The sequence below is a fragment of the Lontra canadensis genome, unplaced genomic scaffold, assembly GCF_010015895.1.
Source record: "Lontra canadensis isolate GAN:19392208 unplaced genomic scaffold, GSC_riverotter_1.0 scaffold176, whole genome shotgun sequence".
NCBI lineage: Eukaryota > Metazoa > Chordata > Mammalia > Carnivora > Mustelidae > Lontra > Lontra canadensis.
This window is the reverse complement of record NW_022631170.1, coordinates 1,738,393-1,754,926: the sequence shown is the minus strand read 5'-3', so window position 1 is coordinate 1,754,926 and position 16,534 is coordinate 1,738,393. Positions and strand designations below refer to the sequence as shown.

Below are 16,534 nucleotides of genomic sequence, written 5' to 3'. Positions count from 1 at the left end.
TTAAGAAGTATTGGAGTGTAATTTTGTGCCCTCTCTAAATATTGTTAAAATAGCCATCTTACCGAAAGCGATCTACATATTCAATGCAATTCCTATCAAAATTCCAATGATGACTATCACTGTAATAGGAAAAACCACCTTAAAGTTTGTATGAACAAACAAAGGAAGACCTTAAAAAACCAAAGCAATCTTGAGAAAACAGAAAAAAAACTGGAGAACAAAACACTTCCTGATTTCCAACTGACAATTCTTTGAGTGTATGAGCATGGAATATCTTTCCATTCACTTGTGTCTTCTTCAACTTCTTTTATCAATATCTTATAGTTTTTAGTGTACAGTTTTCATCTCCTTAACTAAATTTGTACTTAAGTATTTTATTTTTTCATGTTACTGTTAATGGCATTTTTTTTAATTTGTCTAACAGATCATTGTTAGTATATAAAAAAGCAAGCAATTTTTTGTTTGTCGATTTTATATCCAGCAACTTTACTGATTTTTTTATTGGTTCTGTTTTTTCCTGGAGTCTTTAGGATCCTGTAAATATAATATCATGTCATCTTCAAATGGAGACCGTTGGATTTCTTCCTTTCCAATTTGGGCACTTTTGTTTCTTAGTTGTTGTGGTTAGGATTTTCACTATTGTTTTGAATAAAAGTGGTAAGGATGGGTGTCCTTTTCTTGTTCTTCATGTGAAAGGGTAAGTTTCACCTTTGCACTGTGGAGTATTATGTTAGCTGTGGTCTTGGTATGTGGGATCTTTGTTCATGTTGAGGTAATTTCCCTCTCTACCCAGTCTATGGAAAGTTTTATCACAAAAGGATATTGAATTTTGTCAGTTGTGTTTGCTGCATCTATTGAGAGGATCATATGATTTTTTTTTACAGTACTTTATAATTATTTTATTTTATTATTATTGTTCTTTTTTTTTTTAAAGATTTTTATTTATTTATTTATTTGACAGGCAGAGATCACAAGTAGGCAGAGAGGCAGGCAGAGAGAGAGGAGGAAGCAGGCTCCCTGCTGAGCAGAGAGCCCAATGCGGGGCTCGATCCCAGGACCCTGAGACCATGACCCCGAGCCGAAGGCAGAGGCTTAACCCACTGAGCCACCCATGTGCCCCATATTATTATTGTTCTTAATCTTTTACTGTGCCCAGTTTATAAATTAAACTTTATCATAGGTGTGCATAGGAAAAGGGAAAAAAAAAAAAACCATAGTATACATAGGTTATGGTACTAGCTGAGGTTTCAGGCCTCTACTGGGGGTGTCTTGAGAGGCGTCCCCTGTGGATAAATGAGAGCTACTATATTTCAGACTCACAAACAGCAGGAGCTGTTAAGTATGCTAAAATACAGGGCATATGTTAGGTTAGTGGTTTTGTATTTTGTGTTTTGTTTTGTGTTTTAAGATTACTGAATAAAATTTTGTTGCCTCAAAAACTCAAATCTAAGAGAACTATCAAAAATAAGAGAAGTTATCTGATGCAGAGATGTCCAATATATGGCATGTCTGCTGCCATTTCAATTCTCTCTACCCTACTCTGACTGTGATCAGTATTATTAACTGATCATAGTTCTCTTTCCCACTAACCCTAGATTTAGCTTTAAAGTCTTTCTCAAATCAAGAGTTACTGACAGTGTTTTCTAATTAATAAATGAGAATTATTGGAAATTTGTTTGCTATCCCTGATAATTCTAAATTTCCTGATAGAAGATAAATAAGATATGACTATGACTTACCCAAATCACTGAGGTATTTAGAAACTGAGACATAATTGAAATAGGTTATCTGGCTCTTTCTTTTAGCCTATACAGACTAAAAAGGATTTTGAGACATTATGAGGAAAAGCCCTTTAGGTGTCTGATAAACCGAAGCTTTGTCTTAGGATTTTTATCTCTTGTTTTGTTAATGTGCTATAACATATTGACAGATTTAAGAATGTTGGACCATCCTTGCATCCCCGGACTAAATCACACTTGATTATGGATTATGACTCTTTTTTTTCACTGTTGAGTTTGGCTTGTAATTATACTGTGGAAACTTTTGCCTCTATGCCCATCACGGATATTGGCCTTTAATTTTCTTGTAGTGTCCTTGTTTGTTGCTGATTTTAGGGTAGTGATGGTCTCATAAAATGAGTTTGGAAAAATTACTTCTTCTAATTTCTGGAAGAGTTTGAAAAGAACTATTTATTACATCTTAAAGTGTTTGATAGAATTCACCAATGAAGACATCTCGGTCCTGAATTTTCTTTTCGAGGAGGGTTTAGATTACTGATTTAATCTCCTTAATAGCAATTAGTCTATTCGGATTTTCTATTTTTGCATGATTCAGTCTTGGTCAGTTTTATGTCCTAGAAACTTATTTGTTTCTTCCAGGATGTCTAAATTGTTGACATATAATTATAATTATTCATGGTAAGCCATTATGATTCTTTATATTTGTGTGCTATTGATTGAAGTGTATCTTCTTTCAGTTATAATAATATTTATTTGAGTTTTCTCTCTTTTTGTCTTGGTAAATCTAGCTAAAGATTTGTTTGTTTTATTTATCTTTCCAGAAAACAAGCTCTTAGTTTGATTGAACTTATTTATTTCCTTTTAATGTCTCTTTCACTTCTTTAAGCTCTGATCTTTGTTAGTTCCTTCCTTGTACTAATGTTGGACTTTGTTTTTCTTTTCCAGTTCCTTGACATGCAAACTTAGGCTGTTTATTTAAGATCTTTGTGTTTTTTTTTTTTCTTAATGTTAGCATTTATTACTATAATTTCCCACTTAGTACCGTTTTGCTTCATTCCCTAATTGTTGATGTGTTGTGTTTCCATTTTTGTCTCAGGACACTTTTTGAGGTCTTTCTTGGTTTCCTCTTTAACCTGTTTATTCAAGAACATGTTGTTTAACCTTCATACATGTGTGAATTTTCCCGTTTTTGTCTTCTTTTTGATTTCTAGTTTCATTCCATTATGGTTGGCATAGATAATGTAAATGATTTTAAAATTCTTTGGCATTGGTGAATGGAAACACTTTTGACTTCAGAATCGGGTGGTCTGGGAACACATTCCTCAGGTGGCAATTGCAAAATTGGGTGCAGACATATGTACAAACTTTTTTTTTTTTTTTAATGAGATATTGGTGACTTCAGGTCAGCAGGAGGGAGAGAGTGGGGGGCATGTCCACGGGCTTCTCTTGTGTATAGGGAGGATCCCAATCAGCTCCTAGTAGCATGCAAAACCAGAAGCCTGACCCACAGGCTTTTAAATTGTACAAATAGACCTTCTTCGGGGAAAGACTGAAAGATGGGCTCTTCTGTTATCCCTGCTCTGAGCCCCGGTATGATGGTTGCAGCTCCCATTTTATTTGCTATAGTCATGAATGTTGTGATGTTAAGGCTCATTGGTCTTTGGAGTGAGGGAATTTGGAAGTCTACCCTTTTAGTGGGACTATTAAATGTTGGGAGACTAGATGTGGGCCATAAACCATAAGCCAGGGGATCTCTCCCAACTGTATACCCCTATGCCAAGGGTGGGGTTTATGGCAAAGTTGTGTCTTAGCTTTTCCTCTGATTTAATGTGGGTATTTTCTCATTTGCTCAATGTGTAATAGTTACTGAGGTATTTTCTTGATTTCTTTTAGAGGGAATTGTACTATCTGTAGCTGTTAATTTGGGGTATCCATGGGAGGAGGGGAATTCGAGGTCTCTTGTATCATCACTTCAAAGACCTCCTCTTTACTCCTAAAAGTCTCAAGTGGACAATAATATTTGCTATCTGTCATTGGGTATATGCGAGAAGAATGTGATACAGAGATTACAGAGGGAAGGGAATGATGAGGATTGACATAGGCTGAAATACATCAAAATCTTTTGATACGATGTTCCCTATCTAGGTAAAAGTAACAAGATAAAAGAGACATTGCAGACCATCTACACAAGTTTCCTTCTGAGTTACAAATCACCTAAAAATTGTCCCCTATAATGTGTTATGAAACCTCTCAAAATCCAGGCAAAGGAAGCCCATAGTTAATAAATTAGTCAATTTAAAAATTTTATTTCTTCTAGTTCAAACCTACTAGATCTGATACAACGGTCAATATGTAGATCAAATCAGGTTTTAGATGTTGTTAATGTATAATTGTTGGCAGGGAGAGTAATGGGTTAACTAGATAACATATTTACATTTCCTGAATTTCCAGCAATCTACTTCACCCAATTTTTTATGGACAATGTATTTCAAACAGTATTTTCTACTAAGCTGCTGCTCCTAAGTTACAATTTCAAAAAGAGTATGTATTAACTGAGAGCTTATGGTTCAGGTGGAAACACTTAAAGCCTTGTATTAAAAAAAAAAAAGTTCCATAGATTCCCCGCCCCCCACAAGATATGGTATAACTGGAAAGGGTCCCACAATTGTCCCTTTGAAAATTAAAGAATCCTCTTGGGTTTGTCTTTTCTGAAATTTTTTCATAGAAATCTATTTCAAAACAGTTAACTAGAAAATTTAAGACATTCAATGGCTTTAAAAAAAATATTTATTTATGTGAAGAGAGAGAGAACGCATGAGTGGGGGCAGGGTTATAGGGAGAGAATCTTCAAGCAGACTCCCCACTGTGTGTGGAACCCAAAAGGGGCTCTTTCTCACAACCCATGAGATCATGACCTGAGCCAAAACCAAGAGTTGGTTGTCCAAACAACCGAGATGCCTAGGCACCCCTACATTCAATAGCTTTTAATTTCTATAGTTACAATTGATAATTAAGAGTGTCCTTGCATCTTATACGATCCTTCAAGTATATGCCATTCCCATGATGTCACAGAAAGCTAATTTAGTACTTTAACCATCAGAAAATAGAGCACAGACAGATGAAATTGACAGATACCAAGCATGTGCATGGAAAAATGCTCTTACTTCTAGCATAATTAATCTGTAATTTTGTAGAGATCCATTACTTTAGTAACCACAACCATTTTATGTACTTTCTGAAGAATTATAAAATATATTTATTCAAGCCACATACCATACCTTCAGTTAATTGTTTGGCCATTTCTTGTCTTTGGCACAATGCAGACTTTGGATAACAGGGATGGGATGTTCAGTCCTTGAACAAAGAAGGCTTACCATCTTATTTTGGGGGCAGTGATTTAACAAACCAAGCAATATTGAAACAATACTTAAAGGAGATGGTTATCTGTGAATATAAAATGGGACATTTAAACAAAGCTGAGAAGAGGGAAAGATGGGAAGGAAATCTTCTTTGAGAAAGTGATGCAGGAATTCTTAATAATTTCAGCACAATGATGTAATTGACCCAGGCACTTGGCATTGTTTTTTATAACCTATACCTGTTGGACTTTCTTAATTCCTAAGGGACAGAACTGCTCACCTCAAGACCTCTGTAACTTTCAGACCCTCTACCTAGAATCTCTTACTTTTCTTATCTTCTCTTTTTTTTTCGTTTTTTGTTTGTTTGTTTGTTTTGTTTTGTTTTGTTTTGTTTTGTTTTGAAATATCTGGGACTATATCATCATCTAGGTAAGCCTTTCTTTGCACACTAGTTTTTAATTTTTTTCTAGATTTTTTCATTCTTGATTTTTTTCATTTTTCTAGATTGTTAACCCTTAGTTTTTACTTCATGAAAGTTTTAAGACTTATTATGAACTATTTGAGTGCTAGTTAATTAATGTTTGTTTATTCTTCTAGATTATAAGATTCATTAGTTTGGAAATCCCTGGATTTATCATGAAATGCAATATACCTAAACGAACGAAAAGTACTTAGTGAGTACTCAATAATAAATCCAAGTATACTTGTAATAATACTTAAATGAAAAATAAGCAAGTAAATATTTGGTAAAATATATGGCCAGGATGTTTTGCACAAAGAAATAGTTTCATAAATAAATGAAAGAACATAGTGAAACATAACAGATTAGAGGAACTGTAGCTTTTTCTTATGGCTGAATTTTAGTACAGATACTTATTTAAGTATTTGATGAAATTATATTTTTCATAGATCATATTAAGTAATTTTATGAAAATAATAATCACTTTCTGTATGTGAGTGTATGTGCTCATTGGAATATAAATACTTAAAGCCATATTTTATTTTTCAGTTTTTCTAGGGCCCGTTTCACATCCTTATTCCGTAGGCTATAAATCAGTGGGTTTAACATGGGAATCACAAGGGTGTAGAACAATGAAGTAATTTTGTCTTGATCAAGGGAGTAGGAAGAACTCGGCCGGAAATACATAAAGAGCATGGTTCCCTGGAAAACTGCAACAGCAGTTAAGTGGGAGGTGCAGGTGGAGAAAGCTTTGAACCTCCCCTCAGCAGAGTGGATCTTCAAGACTGATAAGATTATATAACAATAAGAGACAAGCACTCCTGAAATGGTACTCAGTTCAATGAATCCAAAAACGGTGAATATCGCTAACTCATTGACCTGTGTATCTGAGCAAGACAGCAATAGGAGAGGAGGCACATCACAGAAGAAATGATTAATCTCATTCGGTCCACAGAAACATAAGCGGAATGTTAAAGTCGTGTGTAACAAAGCATCTGCTGTTCCCAGCATGTAAACTGCAGCCATGAGCAAGGAGCACAGTCTGTTGGACATGCTGACTGTGTAGAGCAAGGGGTTGCTAATGGCCTTGTACCGATCAAAGGCCATCACTGCCAGCAGCAGACACTCAGAATCTGCAAAAGAACAGAAGATCAAGAATTGCAGAGCACAGCCCGTGATGGGAATTGATTTGTTTTGGGCGAATAAATCCACCAGCATCTTGGGCCCAATTGCTGTAGAATAACAGAGGTCACAGAAGGAGAGATGGCTTAGAAAAAAGTACATGGGTGTGTTCAGCTGGGAATCCATTCTAATTAGAATAATCATTCCAAGATTTGCCAGGAGATTAATGAGGTAAATAACCAAAATGGTGGTGAATAGAGTCACTTTCATCCCAGGGTTATTGGTAATTCCCAAGAAAATGAATCCAGTCACGGAAGAACAATTTCCTTTGTCCATTCTTCTTTGTGCTTGTTCTAAACTGTTTCATAAATAATCAGACAAGTGATAGATCAGGATTTGACTTTACTGGATACCCAAAGCACTATCTCTAAGACGAAACATGGCCTTATACTACCTTCTTTACCCTCAGGAAATAACCCAATGAGTGTCACTTTTAAAGAAACATTGTTGTGTTATGAAAAATATAAAAAAAAAATGTCTGGTATAGAAAGTTAATAACTATGGATTCTAACTACATATGTCATTCCTGAGACGTATTACTTGTCTTGGCTTCTGTTGTCCAGTGTCAAGTAGTAGATCTGAATAAACTGAAAGTTCACTCTATATCTAAAATAATATGAAGGAAACTACAAAATTGTTGAAAAAATGTCAGAAGATACTGAACAATATGTGTTAGGCAAAAAAAAAAAAAAAGGAAAAGGGGGGGTTGAGAAAGAGAAAGAGAGAAGGAAAGAAAGAGAGAGGGAGAGAGAGGAAGGAAGAAAGAAAGGAAAGGAAGGGAGGAAGGAAGGGAGGAAGGAAGAAAAAAATGAAAATTATTATGTTACGGTGTTTGGTGTATGCTGACTTTAGTGTTTACCGAAATATGAACAATTTCTAATTATTTATGTGTGTGAGAGAGAGAGAGAGTGATGAAAGGGAGAGTAAGAGGGAGAAGCAGACTCTCCACTGGGTAGACAGCCCCATGTGGGGTTCGATCTTAGGACCAAGGGATCATGACCTGAGCTGAAGACAGATGCTTAACTGACAGAGCCCCCCAGGAGCCCCAAACATGTTTTGTACAATAGTCTATCACTCATGCTCACCAATGTGCCACAGCATTTAGAATCCATTTGTATTGTTGACCTTTGCTATAGGATAAACCTTGAAAGACAAAGAGAGGCCATAAAAAGAAGGGAAACAACAAACTAACAGGTTTAAATTTGCATATCTTTGGGTTTTAAGTTGTATTTTGCATTAAAATAAAAAAAAAAGGAAGAAGAGGGATGCCTGGGTGGCTCAGTCAGTTGAGCAGCTGCCTTCACCTCACATCACAGTCCTGGAGTACCAGGATTGAGTTCCACAGGGACTCTCTGCTCAGCAGGAAGTCTCCTTCTGCCTCTGACCCTCTCCCTTCTCATGCTGTCTCTCTTTCACTCTCTTTCTATCTCTCAAATAAATAAAATCTTTAAAAAAAAGGAAGAAATAAAATAAATGTTTCTGAGATAGATGGTCTCCTTTCTTGTGTTTATATACACATTTTGTACATATGTGTCTATTGATATATGAAAACTATAGCATTGGGTGGTCTCATTTTTATTTTTCTAGACTTAAATACTACAATATGTGGTTTATATGGACTGGGGTTTATTTGTAACGTGTTATCTCTTTTATTTTTGATACAACTAGAGCCAATCTTAAGTTTACATGTCCAATATCACCTGCACAGTGATATAAACTGATGGTGTACCTACTGATCTTGGTTAAAATAAAAATAAGTAAAACCTTTACTATCCTTATACAAATGACAAATGAGGTCAAATCCACATAGGTCTAATAAAGAAATATCATTGTTTGGATGATAGGTTGCATAATTTATTTAACTTAGTTAAGCAGGTATAAAATGAATCATTTATAAATTCCTTAATATTGGATTCCTCATTTTTGCACCCCCCCAAAAGGAAAGTGTCTTATGACCTATATTTTTTTAATTTAGTTGTTTGTTTAGAAACTTACCTGAAATGAGCACCTTTCTGTTCTTATTTCTGGCACAGGGACAGTAAACAGCATTTTATTTCTACCTGGTGACCGTTGGGACTTTGATCTCTGAAGACCCTGCCTTCACTCCTCTGGGTTATGGGAATGTGATTAATTAGATTTCTGCTTCTATATTTTCCCCCATGACTGTTGCATTAAATGCTAACCTTTCAATTCCTCACTCCGTCCATACCAAACTGATCAATGTCAACAATTTAGGAGAATTTATCCTAAGGCTATGCTCATGGCCATGAATCTACACACTCTTCCAGTGAAACCAGATGTCTAATTAAGTTCAAATAGATGTTCTACTTAATAATCTGTATTGCCTTCTCATTGTTTACTCTGTTTCTTCCATTTCTGAAACATCCCCTTTACCTCCCATTGAGAAGTATGATAATCTGACATACTGCTTTTTTCATTAGTCATTGTTTGTTTCCTTTCCCTCAAGTACATGTCAACCATTTCAATGGGTTTTTTTTCACTGTATAGAGGTACAAAACTTTTCCCTTCTTGTAGGTTCTTTCAGCAGCCTCATAATTACATTGACATAATACAGATTAATAGGAGAAAACAAATTTCATTTCATACATATGTGAGCCCATAAAAAAATATGAGACTCAAAGAAGTGACCAAATCAGTCAGCTTTTATACCTTTTAGACAGGAAATGATGAATTTGTGAAGAACTGACAAGACAAAGAGGTTTGTCCTTGGGGTAGTAAATTAGTGAGGAATTAATAAGGTTTTTATTTATACAGGCTTCTTGGCCCTAAATTTCCTCTCTCTGATCATAAGGATGCCACTTCCTGATACAGAGAGTGTACTTTTCACCTGGAAGACTAATTTTCTGCTTTCAGAAGCATATACCACTCTCTTCCCACTGTAAAACATCTATACCTAGTACATTCTTTACCAAATTATTTGTCTTACCTATTTATATTTGTGTCTTTCTACATTCCTACAATCCATAGTAAAGGATAGGCATGAGTGATGACTCAGTAAATGTGTGGTATTAAATATTTTCCTCTTGTTAGTAGATGTTCAACAAAGGGGAGAATTAAACCACTTTTCTACTTCTATAGTTTACATGTATAAGGATGAACTTCTATTTATTTTTTTTAAGATTTTATTTATTTATTTGACAAAGAGAGAGCATAAGTGGGGGAGGGGCAGAAGGAGCAGGGCAAGCGGACTCCCTGTTGAACAGGGATTCCCCACATGGGGCTCCATATCAGGGCCCCGGGGTCATGACCTGAGCCAAAGTCAGATGCTTAACTGATTGAGGCACCCAAGCACCCTATGGGATGAACTTTTATTAAAAAAAGGTAACAGTGCTCTCAAAACAAAGCCAACTTCTATTTTTTAAAAAGAAGTTTTGTGTGCTATTATTTGTGGCGGCACTTTGAGAACTGAGAGATACTGAAGTGTGAATTTGGTGTCTACCCAAATCCCTCCTGTATAGATATTAATGTAATGCTCCACTTTCTTGTATCCTGGTTATCCTTGTTGGTCACTGACTCATTTGGACTTCTTCATTGGGACTGAGAGCTAAATCCTATGTTGCCATTATTCTGCCCTATAAAATGTCTCTATTCTGTTTTCTATAAATGTGCCTTTAAGCACCTCTCTATTCGCCAATAGGTTGGTGATGCATAAAGTACGGAGATCTGTGGTTTTCATATATTATTTAACTTATCCATATATACCATCATATATTTTTAATATTATTTTGTGTTTCCTGAGCTGTCTTTGCCAACCTCATTACACAGATACTGAAAGTGAGATCCAGATGTAATCAGTAAAACTCTGGACTTTCATAACATTATGTTCTTAAGACTCAAAGAACTTGCCCATAATAGTTTCCTGACTACAGTGTAATGAACTGCAGGGCATTATGTTAAGTGAGCTGAGCCAGACTGAAAAAGAGAGACACCCATATGATATGACTTATATGTCTAATCCAAAAAAGCTAAACTCACAGAAACTTGTAGAGTGTAGAATGGTGGTTACTGGGGCAAGAATTGGGTGGGGAAATTGGGAGATGTTGGTCAAAGGGTACACACTTACAGTTATAAGACAACAAAATTCTTGGGGTGCCTGGGTTGCTCAGTCATTAAGTGTCTGCCTTCAACTCAGGTCATGATCTCAGGGTCCTGGGATGGAGCCCCTCATCAGGTTCCCTGCTCAGTGGGGAGCCTTCTCCCTCTCCCTCTGCAGCTTCCATGCTAATGTTCTCTTTCTCTCTCTCTCTGTCAAATAAATAAACAAAATCTTTAGAAAGATAAGGGACTAAATTCTGAAGACCTAATGCACAATATTGTATTTATAGTTACAGTACTGCATGCGATACTGCAGAGTTGCTAAGAGACTAGATCTTAAATGGCTCAGCTGGTTAGGCAAGAGGCTTTTGATTTCTGTTCAGGTTGTGGTCTCAGAGTCATGATCTCAGCATCCTGAGCTTGACCTCCAGCTCTGCCCTCACTGGGGAGTCTGCTGGGGTCTCCCTGTACCACTCTCTCTGCTCTCTCCCTCTGCACGCTCGCTCTCTCTCTTTCTCAAAATAAATATAATAAATCTTTTTTTTTTTTAAACCACACACTTAGCAACGTAGTGAGTATTAGTCCCGTGTTAGCAAATTTTGCTAACCAGCTTTCCACAGTATAGAAGTAATTGCTTATATCATTATGCATATAACTTACTCTGGATTCACTGGCTATGCCTATGTTTAAAGATGTCAGTGCCTCTGCAGAGGTAACGAACTAAGATGAAAGCATGGACCTATATTATTGACTCATTACATGCAGACACTGATAGTGTCTTACTGGGACAGTTATATCTGCCACTAACTGGTAGCAGGTACACTATGAGAAGCATATGAGTTATGGATATAGACAGTGAAAGGAATGAGGGGGACTGGATTATCTAAATTAACATAATTTATTTTGATTTAACTTTCCCTGAATTTCTCTGGAAAGTCAAGAGAGATTTCTGTAGTGAACTTTTGCAGGTCATTAGCCCAACCTCCTATTTCGGTCTTGAATTCCCTAGTTTCCAGAAGTGGTTACTTGTCTTCCACTGTCACAAACTTAGGCACAGGGATTTCACGCATTTTATAGATCAGTCTATACCATTTCTGACACTCTCTTATTGAACTTAAAATGCCTCATTTAATACACTTCATCTCCTTTTTAGTTCACACATTAGACTAAAACTTGCTTATAGGAGCCAAGATACAGATAAAATCTGAGCTTAAATGCATTCCCGGAATGTCCTGCAGGATCAGCCAAGGGAGTCCTTGGTTTCACACAGGGTAGAAACCAAACCTGAGCCAGGAGGAGGTAAAAGCAGACTTTATTGAAGATATATATATAGAGAGATACAGATGGAGCATCCAGGAGACTTGGAAAAGGAAAAAGGGAGCCTTGTCTTCGGTGTGTGGGGTTTTTACTGGCGATTGTGGTCTGGTGCACGTATCTTTTCAGGCAATAGGAACTGGTCAGAAGGATGGAGTCGAGGGTGTTTTTCCTACGTCAGTCATTCCCTGAAGCCAGGGCTCTTGGCCCTGAGATAGGGACAGTGGTCTGGAATAGGCACATGATGGCTCTGCTCAGTCATTCTCTATACATCATCTACTGTGCTGGCAGACTCCAGTGACATCTCTACATCTGTGTCCCTTACAAGGAGGACATATGCTATTCATATTATGAGGCATGTGGAGAGTGGGGTGGGTTGTAGGGGCTAGAAGAATAGAAGTCAGAAAAAAAAAAAAAAAAAACGAAAAGATGTCCAGCTTTTTCTCTTACAGGGTCCCTTCAGGTTCCCCCGTCTCAATTTGATCATGAGCAAACCGGAGCAGAGCCAAGTTAAGTCATCAAATACCTCGTAAACACCCAAATAAGAGCTCTTTGGTAACATTATTTTCCAAATAATTTGTATGTCTTTCACCTTCCCTTACACATAGCACCCACAACTAACTTTATGTGCTTACATATATGATACAAAAATATATTTGAGGCACATACTTGAACCCAGTGTTTTATTTTGCCTCCATGAATTTAATAAAAATTAACTTTTTTTTTTGATATTCCTTTCTTTTTTTACCTGGATGGTATGGCGGTGTTGAGTAAGGAGATAAAAATGCACAGTCGTTAAACTCTTGAGTATTCATCACCCGACATCGAGGGGAATGATTTAGGAAACAGTCATGGATTCAACAAGGCTCTCAGGCATAGGGTGGCATGTGAACCAAGCTTAGTAAGTGCTGAAGGGAAGGAACACGCCTGTGGAGGTATGACTGAGCTGTGAATTGCAGCACTATAATCCAGCCACACTGGTTGTCTTTAAATTCCACAGAGGACTGGGTCCTGCCTCCCTTAGGACCCTCTAATTGCTGATCCATCGGCACAGAATGCTGTCTCTACCTACCTGCATCCATCTGGCTATTCCCTACTTATCTTTTAGATCCCATATTAATTGTCTGCATTGGCAAGAAGTACTTTTTAACTTTGTTTTGTTTTGGGAGGCAAATTAACGCTCAGAGTGTTAGTTTGTCTTTGCACACACACACAAGTCCACCGTGGGAACTTTCCTAGCCTATAGCACATACAACAATGTCTTTTAATAAGATGATAAAGGAATTACATACTCCAGCCAATGATAGAGTAATTGCACTATGGCTCCAGGCAGGGGAAGGAATGAAGTCCAGATTTAGTTGAAGTAGACTTTTATAGGAGTTGGTACCCAGGAGAGATGGCTTAGTGAACCCAGAGCTGAAGTCCAGCGCCCAGGGCAAAAATAAAAGCCCCCTACTGCTAGAGGGTGTTGCTAGGGAATGACAAAATCAGCTGATGAGCAGGATAATCTTCACAGGCTGCTACCTGGCTCTCTGCTACCACCACTGCCAGTAGAGTGGTCACCTTTACCAAGCAGGAGCTAATTGCTCCAAGGTCATTGGAGAGCTAAGTATAGTCGACATGCAATTTACACTGGGCTCAGGTGTGCAACAGAGTGATTCCACACATTACTCAGGGCTCACCAGAAGTGTGTTCCTCATCTGTTGCCAACAGTGTTGCTGTAATATTATTGACTATATTATCTAGACTGTACTTTTCAATCTCTGTGACATAGTTTATAACTGAAAGTTTGTGCCTCTTAATCTTAATCCCCTTCACCAGTGTTGCCCACCTCCTCAACCCACAACCCCTTTGGGAAACAGTAGTTTGTTTTGTGTATTTCTGATTTTTGTTTGCTTGTTTATTCATTCTTTTGTTTGTTTGTTTGTTTTTTAGATTCCACATGTAAGTGAATTCATATGGTATTTGTCTTTCTCTGTCTGACTTATTTCACTTAGCATAAAATCCTCTAGGTCTGTCCATGTCTGCAAATGGCAAGATGTCATTCTGCGTTATGATTGAATAATATTCCACTTCATGTATCTATATCCATCCCACACCTTCTTTATCCATTCGTCTATTAATGGACACTGGCTTGCTTTCATATCTTGTTTATTGTAAATAGCACTGCAGTAAACATAGAGGTACATATTGTAGCCTTGTCCAGACAATACACACTCAGGGAGTCCTCCCAAGTCTCAGTACTTATAGTCTAAGTGCCCCTTTGCCAAAGTTGATTCTTCATGTGTTTTTAGTAACAAGCCCCCTGAGCAGTTGAGCTACTGAGTTATTATAAATGAAAACAGATAAGGTAACAAAATCCTAGAAGACATATTTCATTCTTGCATGAAAACAGCATTTTTCCTTACATTTTTATCACTTTTTTTTTTATTTATTTGAGTGAGACACAGCTCTTATATGAGGAGGGGCAAAAGGAGAAGGAGAGAAACTCAAGCAGACTCTGCGCTGACCACAGAGCCCAATGCGAAGCTCAACCTCACCATCCTGAGATCACGATCTGAGCTAAAACTCAGGAGTCAGATGTCCAACAGAAAAAGCCACCTAGGTGTCCCCAGCTTTGCTTTACAAAACAATTTTATTTTGTCATAAACAAGTAAATTTGTCAACTCAAACAACAATTTCTTTCACTGGATTTGAACAACATACTTTGGATTTATACTGTCTAGTATATATATTTTTTTACATTATGGGTAATTATAGTTCATTATAAGCAATTTAGTGTTACTTAATTAAATTACAATTTACATTAGGCAATAATATTTATTAGTAAATAAACTGCCAGATTCATCATGAAATTCAGAACATGTAAAGATACTTAGAAAATATTCAGGAACATTTAGAAAATCCATTTCATGCACAAATGAAAGATTGAGGAAAAGAAATTTTGCAAAGTAGGAGTCTAGAAATTTCCCACAAATAAGGAGTACCAAATATAAATTCAAGACATAAAATGAATCATGGAGTACTTACGGAATGATATATTATGGCATGACTGGTAAATGTATAAATACTCATTGAATCACACCACAGTAGTCAAAACGATTTTGATTTCCATGAATTATACGGTAAGATTGGGAGAAAAAATATATACAGGTATGTTTTCAATGAAACCACTTTTTACTTTAAAGGTTCTTCAGGGCATCTTTCACATCCTTATTCCGTAGGCTATAAATCAGAGGGTTTAGCATGGGAATCACGAGGGAGTAAAACAATGAAATAATTTTGTCTTGATCAAGAGAGTAAGAAGAACTTGGCCGGAAATACATAAAGAGCAGAGTTCCCTGGAAAATCGCAACAGCCGTTAAGTGGGAGGTGCAGGTGGAGAAAGCTTTGAACCTCCCCTCAGCAGAGTTGATCTTTATCACTGCTAGGATGATATAGCAGTAAGACACAAACAGCCCTGAAAGAGTAATCAGTTCAATGAAGCCAAAAATGGTGAATATCACTAACTCATTAACCTGTATGTCTGAGCAAGACAACACGAGGAGAGGTAGGACATCACAGAAGAAATGGTTAATCACATTAGACCCACAGAAACATAACCGGAACGTTAGTATGGTATTTACTGAAGCATCCACAATTGCCACCATGTAAACCCCAGCCATGAGCAAGGAGCGCAGTCTGCTGGACATGCTGACTGTGTAGAGCAAGGGGTTGCTAATGGCTTTGTATCGGTCAAAGGCCATCACTGCCAGCAGCAGACACTCAGAATCTACAAAGGTACAGAACACCAACCATTGCAGAGCACAGCCATGGAAGGAAATTGACTTGTTCTTGGCAATGAAGCCTACCAGCATCCTGGGTCCAACTGCGGTAGAGTAACAGAGGTCACTGAAGGAGAGGTGGCTGAGGAAGAAATACATGGGTGTGTGAAGGTGGGAATCTATTCTAATTAAAATGATCATCCCCAGGTTTGCAACAAGAATGATTAGATAGACAATAAGAAATGTGATAAATCGAGTTATTTTAACTCCAGGGTCATTGCTAACTCCCAAGAGAAGGAATTCATTCACAGAAGAGCAATTTTTTCCATCCATTCTCCTTAATTCTTCCAAAATGCTACAGAAATGATCAAGAAATGGTAGACTGAAGTTCTAAGTCTTCTTGACACTCAGAAAATTATCATCTGTAAAGCAAAAAGGATTTATTTCAGTATATCATATTCTTTATTGTCTTATTCTTCAGAGAGTCCAGACAAGTTTCACTGTTAGGTTGCTGACAAAAGTTACAGTATTTGGGACTTAGAGAAAGTCTGATTCCAAATTTGGAGATCGTCCATAAGGTACATAATCTGGGTGCACTGCATAGCTTTATTCCAGTGGGCAATCATGAATAAAAGCTCATTACAAGTCAAATATTACATG

At 37.1% G+C, this 16,534-nt stretch overlaps 2 protein-coding genes across 2 annotated transcripts; both read right to left on the bottom strand.

The window, feature by feature from the left end:
* Positions 1-6,083: 6,083 nt before the first annotated feature.
* Positions 6,084-7,055, bottom strand: LOC116860507 (olfactory receptor 5W2-like). The gene has a single exon (XM_032846559.1). It carries the CDS (start codon positions 7,014-7,016, stop codon positions 6,084-6,086), a length of 933 nt encoding a protein of 310 aa, XP_032702450.1. The 5' UTR covers positions 7,017-7,055.
* Positions 7,056-15,292: 8,237 nt separating this feature from the next.
* LOC116860463 (olfactory receptor-like protein OLF2) lies at positions 15,293-16,207 on the bottom strand. The gene has a single exon (XM_032846517.1). It carries the CDS (start codon positions 16,205-16,207, stop codon positions 15,293-15,295), a length of 915 nt encoding a protein of 304 aa, XP_032702408.1.
* Between the last annotated feature and the right edge of the window lie 327 nt (positions 16,208-16,534).

Excerpts from the sequence above, each read along its gene's own strand:
- LOC116860463 (XM_032846517.1), bottom strand. The coding sequence starts at position 16,207 with ATGGATGGAAAAAATTGCTCTTCTGTGAATGAATTCCTTCTCTTGGGA.
- LOC116860507 (XM_032846559.1), bottom strand. The coding sequence starts at position 7,016 with ATGGACAAAGGAAATTGTTCTTCCGTGACTGGATTCATTTTCTTGGGA.